The sequence below is a fragment of the Hermetia illucens genome, chromosome 2 (genome assembly GCF_905115235.1).
Source record: "Hermetia illucens chromosome 2, iHerIll2.2.curated.20191125, whole genome shotgun sequence".
Classification (NCBI taxonomy): domain Eukaryota; kingdom Metazoa; phylum Arthropoda; class Insecta; order Diptera; family Stratiomyidae; genus Hermetia; species Hermetia illucens.
This window is the reverse complement of record NC_051850.1, coordinates 29937997-29947364: the sequence shown is the minus strand read 5'-3', so window position 1 is coordinate 29947364 and position 9368 is coordinate 29937997. Positions and strand designations below refer to the sequence as shown.

Below are 9368 nucleotides of genomic sequence, written 5' to 3'. Positions count from 1 at the left end.
AAATACGACATTTCTTTTTCCCCAACCCAATATTTCAAAAACTTCACTAAAAAATTGTTCAAGTGGGAGGGAAATCACCTTAAAATTGAGTTTGAATTGCCCAAATTTCGAGTATTATCGAATCTTCTATTTCTTCATTTATTATTTTTACAAATTCACTTTCTTTCTCTCTTCTCTATTTTTTGCCTCACCACCATTGCTTCGTTCATCTGTTCCCCATAAATTTCGTGGGAAACTAAGTCTTTCCTTTATTTAATAATAATAAATACATCTAAGTCAAATTCAACTTTAAATAGTTTCATTTTCTACAAAATTGCGAATGTAATATCAATTTAAAAACGTTTCCACTGAGAACTGTAACGAACTTTTCTGCATTCAGTTTAAGACATAGCATTAACATTGTTCTTTGCACAACAGTTGTGGATTGAACGTACTCAGCTGTCACAAGTGGTAAACAAAACAGTGGAAAAGGTCCGGGATGGAGGCTGATTTTTCGCCGGCGGACACGGAACAAGAACCTGAAGCAGGTTCGGAGGCTGTACTTCCAGAAACACCTTCACCAGAATATCTGCAACGTAAACTCTACTTCCTCCTGGAGCAGCTGAAAAATATGCACCAGGCGCTACCTGAGTATGTCCACCTTCCAGTGAAATTGTTCCAGGTTAACTTTGGGTTTTTGTTTGATCCAGGACTTACCAGATGCGGATATCCTATGAGCTCCTGACCTGCTTAGCCAATTGTCTGCTGAACGACACGATATTTGAAATTGTGAAGGGTTTAATGGAGATTCAGCACGTGACGGAGAAACACCTGCAGCAGTTGCGGGATCAGGTGGAGAACGAGTACCAAATTGAGGTGGAAGAGTGGATTTCCAAGATCCAGGATAAGGAGGAGTTGGAGCACATTCTTGCGCTGATGAAAATCAAGCATAAGAAGAAACTGAAGGAGACTGACATCAAGCTTGTGGCACATTTGGATCAAAAGGTAGGGAAGGCTTTTTTGGTGAACGAAACTGTTCAGTTGGAAATTATATAAAAAGTAGAGAAAGGTACGGACTGGGTTTATCTTGAAAATACCAACTCAAAGAGCGAACCACAAATAGAACCCTGAATTACCCTGTTCATCTGACAGCATTCCAATTTTGCTGGCTTTTACGTTTAATTTTTATTTTGGTCCTTTTTATCCAGATTCAAATCAAGAGTCCAAAGGACGAGCTCCACTTCGTTTTGGGAAAGTCAGAATATGTTATTTGGATAGTTGATGCGGTTGAGGGTAGATGCGCGTTCTTATTGTAATCCGTGGAGATTATATGCCGCGGGAGTGCTGCTCTGAAGGGGTAAATGGAGTTTCCAGAACGCTAACACGAAGGAGCATTCTAAACAAATTGTTCAATCACGAGAGAGAGAGTTCTGAGTCAGCATCCACATGATGAAGGATAAAACCCAGTGGGCACCTGGGGAGAAACTTTTTTCGATTTTCTTAGTGCAAGGACCCGTTCTTTACACTAAGCACCTAGGTTTCCACAAAAGGTCGACTGACGGTATTATCCAGGGCAGAGGCAACTCATCCGATGCCGCTTCACTTCCCTGGGATGTTTCCGAAATTGGATGTCGACATATCATTATGAATTTATGACCGGAAACCAGGTTGATCTTCGAAGCATTCTGGATAGAATTCACTTTTTTATCTCAGTTTTTCTTTCGTTTTCATAATTTTGTAATTGCTCTTCGGTGGTGTAGAGTTAATAGTCCATTGCTCGAAGGCTTAATAAGGACGATCACACCCGAGTCTGCATGGGGACTCAATTGAAGTGGCTTTAGGTCCCGAAAAGTTGCCAAGAGTATACTTGTACCATGGGAACCGGGATAGCTCCTGTATTCACATGTTTCAGGAGAATTTCTGGTTTATTGTGCGTTCGGCTCGCCTATAGCGGCTGGCCCCCTAGTAAGAGTTTCATGGGAGTTGTGGTTACGTCCAAGCGGACAACGACTTAGTGACCTAGGTATAGAGAGAGTATCTTAAGAAAACCGTGGGCTTAAGTCAACACCACAGGTACTCATGTTAAACCACCAAGGACGCGACCGCTTCAGCAACTTCAAATTTTTGTGGACTTCAAAGTTGGCCATACACCACATTCCATTGTATTAATAAAATATGATCTAGCCCGGAAAGTAGGCTTTACACCAGTCAGAGTTCGGTCTGTAAATAGACCCGAAATCTTACTGGTACTCTCACTGAAGTGCAATGTCTTCGAGAATATCTGTGACGTCCCGTCCTTCAGGAAATGTCTACAAGCGTTGCGAAATGCATGTGATATGTGAAAATGCATTCTCTCTATTGTTGCGAGGTGGTATAATAGTTTTGCAGAACAAACACTCGGAAATAAAGTGTTCGCGTCTGCATATCCTGAATAAAGTCGCTGACATCAAGGAATCGCCACCTGAATCCAAAAAATACATCAGCATCATATAATGAATTGCGGTTACGGTGTATCCAAAAGAGTGGAGATCAGAGATCTAATGAAATTGAAGCCTGAGGACTAAAAACTATCACAACTTTTCTGTACAATGAAACTAAAAAGAAACACGCCGGGAAACCGGAAGCTTGACGCTGCAGATATAAAAGGTTTTGTGTTTCCCTATGTGAAAAGCGATGATTGCATGGCAGTTTCGGGTGTACATAGTTAAAAATTCCATTGCCCTCTAGTTTTTCAAAAGCGTTTTAAATAAATTATTCGGTGGAAAGCACTCTATTGATAATAGTCACCTTTTGAAATTTGAAGCTTTATTGTGAAAAATTGGTTATACATTCATTGTTCAAAGTATTGCCCATCGCTAGCCACAACTTTCTTCCATCTTTCAGACAATTCATAGATACCATCGCGCCAAAAATTGGCCCGCTTGGCCGCTATCCACTCATCGAGCCATTTTTTGAGTTCGTCGTAATTGGAGAAGTGCTGGTCAGCCAAGCCATGCTGCATCGACCGGAACAAATGGTAATCAGAAGGAGCAATGTCTGGAGAGTACAGCGGGTGGGGTAGGACTTCCCATTTCAACGTTTCTAGATATGTTTTAACGGGCTGTGCAACATGTGGACGAGCATTGTCATGTTGCAAAATAACTTTATCATGCCTTTGCTGGTATTGCGGCCGTTTTTTCTTGAGTTCGCGGCTCAAACGCATCATTTGACGTCGGTAGAGTTTGCCCGTGACCGTTTGGTTCGGTTTTAGCAGCTCATAGTATACCACACCCAGCTGGTCCCACCATATACACGGCATGATCTTCTCACCATGAATATTCGCTTTGGCCGTCGATGATGAGGCATGGCCGGGGTATCCCCACGTTGCCCGACGCTTGGGATTATCTTAATGGATCCACTTTTCATCGCCAGTAACTATTCGATGCAGAAAACCCTTCCTTTCTTGTCGTTGGAGCAGATGTTCGCACGTGAAAAAACGGCGTTCGACGTCTCTTGGCTTCAATTCATACGGAACCCAACTTCCGACCTTTCGGATCATTCCCGTTGCTTTTAAACGGTTGGAAATGGCTTGCTGAGTGACTCCAAGTGTTTTTCCATGTTCTTCTTCCGTTTGCGATGGATTTTGGTCGAGCAATGCCTCTAATTCTTCATCTTCAAAAATTGTTGGCCGTCCGGCGCGCTCTTCGTCTTCCAAGTCAAAATTGCCACTTTTAAACCGTCCAAAACACCTCTGACACGTTCGTTCAGATAGAGCATGGTCACCATAAACTTTCACCAAAATGCGATGACTTTCGGTTGCTTTTTTCTTCATATTGAAATAATGACGTAGAACTCCCCGCAAAAACACATTATTTGGTACAAAATTGGTCATTTTCGTTGATGAAAAAAGTATTGTCGTTTACACTTCCATTAAATAATTTATACTGACCTTTGTGCCTATTGACAGTAGCTTTCCGATGAATGTTTGGAAATGTGGATCAATGGAATAAAAAACAAGCTACGCCATCTATTGTGAAAACCGACAGAACTTATTTGTAGGCCTAATAAAAGTTGGTAATTTACTATTAGTAAGTTTATTTGAGCAGATATCGAAATGGCACATATTTTGAGGTCTAAATTTCATCCAAGCGCATTAACCTGATTTTTTTCGGATTTTTGGGTTGGGCAGTTTCCGAAAATGAGTCCTGTCTCTCTTTAAGTGTGTACATTTTGACTCCTTACTCTCGGATTTTACAATGGACGTCAAAACTGATATTAGATTCAGAAAGTACTAACCGGGGCCCTTCATTTGATACCTCACACGACTGCATCCGGTGAAAAAAAATTTTAAATCCCCCTTTTGCAACTCCCAACTAAATTTATGTCACACACTGTATGCATGGGATTTCAGGGTTCCCACTTGTCCACCAAATTTAGTTAGGATCGGTTTAGCCGTTTTTGAGAAAACTGCGTGTGACAGACAGACAGACATTGAATCGATTTTAGTAAGGTTTTGTTTTACACAAAGCCTTAAAAAGCGAAATCCTAGACAACATCTTCAAATCACTTTGACTTCAACCTCTTCCGGTCAATATTAAAATCAGCATTACGAAGGCAACCGATTTGTCGCGTTTGTCCAAAATGGCTCTCCTGTACCAACGCTGTCGATTTCGGCCACTGAAGGCATCATCGACTAAAGCCGATTAGGAGTTCCCGACGGTCTCTCCGGTCTCAAGTTTTTAGTTGACACAGGTGCGGATGTTCCTATCATTCCTACTTCACGTAGCTTTGCACTGACGAGGGGGGTAAGTGGCTCCCGAAATATATATATACACTGAAAAATAAAAATTGTAGTTTGGAGTAAGCTACTGGTCTATCAATTTTAAGTCCTTACCATCTGTCGAATTTCATTCGATTTGTGGTGTATCAAATGTCTCAGAATGTCATAGATTCCTCAAGCGGCTTTGCAGTGCAACCAATCTGTCTGTACCTTCGAATATTGAACATGTAGTTCGGCATTATATTGATACAAATGGACCGGCAATAGAAATCTCCCAGACTCAAACCAGAGAGATCGACCAAACAGGAGTTTGCTCAGGATAGGTTACTGCCATCGTCAAAACTGACATTAAAAATAGTAGTCACCATATCATTCGGCTTGCTTGAAATTATGGTGATATATATATATATATATATATGGTTGCCATTTACCCCTTGATGGGGTATAGTGCCTCAACCACACCTTTTTGGTTGCCTGAAATACGCTTCAGCATCCTCCACGATTCCCTGACATTTCTGCATTCCTCTACTGTTCTGTGCCAAGTGCCATTGAGGCAATCCACTCGTCGGCCGGCTTGGTGAGAGAGAGTAGATTCCATTGTTCCACTGCGTCGCGTAGCCCGCAATGAAATTGTCGCCCCTTTGAATGTGTGACCTATCCACTGCCATCATAGTGCATACGAGTGCCGGGCCTGTAAGCCGACAAAGTTTTGCGTTTGTGATAATATCAGGTCAACATAATCCGATAACATGGCGTTGACAGGTGTCCACGAAGGCTTGTCGCTTTCAAGTGAGTGTGGTTGTCACTTTCCATGTGCTACTCGCATATAGCAACACAGAAAGAACACTAGCACAGAACAGTCTCAATTTGATCTTGATGTTGAGATAACTACATTTCCATATTTTAGACAAGGCAACGAAGGAAGCGAATCTGGCGCTGTTAATACGTTGTCCGCTTCCTGAAAGTGTAAATTGATCGCATTCGATGCTCTGCCCATATTTGCAGATAGAGAGATTGCGACGGACGTCAGACTGAGAACCTTGGTTTTGCTGGTTATTATCTTCAGTCCAATTCTATTCCCCTCTCTTTTCAAAGGGCCAAGGTCTATGACGGTGACAGAGCAAATAGATGTCATAAGCATAGTCGAGTTATTTGAAGAAGGATGTCATAGTCCACTGAAATCGTTCACGTCTTCCGGACAAGGCAGCAAGAACGAATGTCACCGGTAACAAGAAGAAATAATATCGTTGACAGAATGCAACCGTGGTGACCTTCGCTTTGTACCTCAAAACCTTTGGAGATTTTACCTCGGGGCAGGACGTGATATTTTGCGTTATCATATGTCGCTCTGATAATAGCTATGTATAAGTTTTTCCAGAATGCGCAGAATACATTAGGTACACTCTTTGTTCACACTATCGAAAACTTTCTCGAAGTCATTGAAGGGCAGATGAAGCGAAGAACTAAACTCTGCGTATTGTTCCAAAATGTTCCGTAGAGTGTTGATGTGGAGAACACAGGATGATCCAGAGCAATAACTAGCCTATTCTATGTCAATCAAGTTTTCCAGATGTTCTTTAATGTGTTTCAGTATTATTTTAGCTATTATGTTTGCAACGTTAGGGAGGACGCAGATACTACTGTAATTGTCGAACTCAAAACTGGCACCCTTCTTTGGATCGGTTATCTCCTCCTTCCATTCCATTGGGAAAAATTTCCGATTCCGAAGATTTCCGTACGAGTGAAAGCAGCTGATCTGCAGTAATTATCAGTGCAGTGATAAATAACTCTGCTGGGAGACGGTCAAGCCCAGCGTCTTTATTCCGTTTGAGTACCTTGATGGCCGAAATGACCCTTCTGTTGCCGCTATTCGAATGTTGCGGTGGCTACCTATTTCATTCACAAGAGGAGGAACCTCACCGGATGTGATACGGTTAAGAACCCTGGTGAAGTGTTCTTTCCACCTCTTCAAGTGCTTACCTTGTGGATGAGAAGTCGATCGTTGACGTCTTTCATGGGATCATCGAAAGATTTGCGATCACATGCAAGCTCTTTCGTGATGCGGTATACAATTCTGAAATCGTGACGATCTGCGGCATCTTCCGATTCCCTGACCCGCGCAATTGCAATTTCCCTTTTTTCACGTCGCGCACTATGCTGAACCTCTCGGGAGTTCGAGCGCGTTACGCCCGCCATCTTTCGCAGCGGTCAGTAGAAATTTCAACCCCTTCCGTTCGTCGATCCGCTTCCTCAGTCAGCCAAATCTTATGACGTCCCTTCGGGACATGGCAGTGAATAGGTCACACATTAATAAAGAGCGACACCTTCATTCTGGGCTATGTTTTATCGTGAAGTTCTCCGGGGAGTTGAACAATTTATGTTGTCCTTGATTTGTTATTGTTCTAGGCCATATTACCTTGATGGCACGCTTCCAGGAAACAGTGGTGATCATTTTCTATGTGGTACTCCTATAAAGCAGTACAGAGGGAGCATTGTCGTGAATCAGCTTCAACTTGATATCGGTACTGAGGTAGTTGTAGATCATTAGTAAAACAACGAAGACAAATATGAAAGTATCAGCTTTGCAGGAATTCTAGAGGCTATTCATCATCGTTGCTATTTAAAGTAGTTTCTTCTCCCCTGCCTAACGTAATGGTCGAATTCCTTTTGGTACGCCATAAGCTAGGCTGATGTTGTAGTATTTTTTCACGATAACGGAGTTGCAGCGCATCGTGTTCACATCCATCGATCCTTCTTCACTTTTCCACAGACAGCCAGGTTTTGTGGTTTGCAATTGTAGTTGCTCATAGAAAGCATTCTTATCTTTATCAAAAAACGCCTAACATTGCGTGAAAGGAAGCTCCATACCCTAAAAAGGAACCCGGTAGTCAAGATTTTGCAGATCAAGAGAGCGCACCCAGCAGTCAGTAACAGTTCGACACCAAATTCGCGCAGGCTTTCCGGAGTACAGAGCAGTACCGCGCATCATCTTATTCTTCATCCTTTTGAAGTTTACAGATGGCCAAACAATTATAGAAAACATGATGTTCGATTCATTATTCATTAATATTTAATTTTTTTCCAGGTTCACGATCAACAAGCAACTCTCGAAAAAGCTGGTGTCCCTGGGTTCTACGTCACAGATAGTCCAAAAGAAATAAAAATTCAAATGCATTTACTGGATTTCATCTTGCGGCTAAGTCGGATCAAATTTGAACCTAACAAATAACATTTACTTCCCTCCGCGTCGACTTCGTCTTTGTCGATGCGTTCATTTAGTTCAAGTTTTTACGATGAAGGTTTTACAATGTGATCAGGTTTTCGTTTAAGGTTGAAATATTTTGTTTTCAAATTCATCATTTTGATGTTTTAATATTTTATTCTATTTTTTAAATTTTACTGTCTAGCAGTATTGAAATTGGAGGTAATTTCCCCCTCCTCCTCATTTTATCTCGTTCATAATTATTTTAGAGTAATTGGAATCGGTTTGGAAAATAAGCTTGATTCAATCCTTACCAAAATAAGGAAAAAATCAGCTCTCGACTATACATTTGGAGGAAGAACTGTTGTAATAAATTGTAAATACGTAATTTAGGGTAATCATACATTAAAAAAGATTGTGGATGCTCTTATATTCCACAAAGAAATTAACAGGAGGCATAAGATAGTTCTTAGACATAGAAATTTAGAATTCAATGTAAGTATTGATATGGATCTGTTTTATCTACGGAATAAAGTAAATACTGTACATGATAAAAAGCTTTTGGAAGTTAAACTGCATCTGATTATTTGACTCCTAATGGGGGGTAATCACTCTAAAGTAGTGAGAGGCAAGGATATGTGAGTCTTTCTGCAAATATGCAACATTTGCACTTGGTGTGCACGAAGAATTGCAAACTCTTGGCCGCGTTCGAGAGAAGAATCCTCCGAAGAATTTTTGGCCCCTACATGAGGATGGATGATTCCGTATCCTACAATACGACGAAATCTATGAGCGATACCATGACCGTCAGATTGTGGATAAAATCCGGCTCAATAGGTTACGGTGGGCGTGCCACTTAATCCGTATGGATGAGAATGATGCAGCCGAAAAGGCTATAAGGGCTGTATCTATGGTGGAAAAAGAAGACGAGGCAGGCCCTGCCTGAGATGGAGCGATGGCGTAGGTCAGGACGCCACACAGCTTTTAGGAATATCGAATTGGTGGATCTCGGTCCAAAAGCGACATGTCTGGAGTTCCTTATTAACGCAGGCCTAGATCGGATACCGGTTGTTGCGCCCTTGATGATGATGATGATGATGCACTACAAAAATACATTGCGTATTCTTCCGCATGATATAAATCAAGCAGGCAAATTATTTGTAAGAGTTCAATTATCTCGAATCTGAATGGGATATGGAAACCCTCATCAAGATAACTAAATCAATACTAGGAGTGAGAATTCCCACTATAATTCGGAGGTTCTTCTTGGTGAGGTTTAAACAGTCATTTGTGCGCTTGGGTTCGTATCCATCAATAAGCATCCTAGATTGTTTCATTCCTAGTAGACCCGCCCAGTATAGTTGCCTCAGTTGTTTCTCTCCATTTTTTAATGTCATAACCATGAACCCGTTTCCGATTCCACAGAAG

General features: G+C 41.5%; 1 protein-coding gene across 1 annotated transcript; it reads left to right on the top strand.

Moving 5' to 3' along the window:
• The first annotated feature begins 430 nt into the window (after positions 1 to 430).
• LOC119649110 (gonadal protein gdl) lies at positions 431 to 8491 on the top strand. The gene is made up of 3 exons (XM_038051109.1): positions 431 to 630; positions 690 to 984; positions 7824 to 8491. The coding sequence occupies exons 1-3, from the start codon at positions 479 to 481 to the stop codon at positions 7965 to 7967; spliced, it is 591 nt and encodes a 196-aa protein (XP_037907037.1). The 5' UTR covers positions 431 to 478; the 3' UTR covers positions 7968 to 8491.
• The last annotated feature ends 877 nt before the right edge of the window (positions 8492 to 9368 follow it).

What these genes read in the sequence shown, in the direction of transcription:
- LOC119649110 (XM_038051109.1), top strand. Translation starts at nt 479, where the DNA reads ATGGAGGCTGATTTTTCGCCGGCGGACACGGAACAAGAACCTGAAGCA. An exon ending in ATGCACCAGGCGCTACCTGA is followed by an intron (nt 631 to 689) that starts GTATGTCCACCT and finishes TGTTTGATCCAG; the next exon opens with GACTTACCAGATGCGGATAT. An exon ending in TGGCACATTTGGATCAAAAG is followed by an intron (nt 985 to 7,823) that starts GTAGGGAAGGCT and finishes ATTTTTTTCCAG; the next exon opens with GTTCACGATCAACAAGCAAC.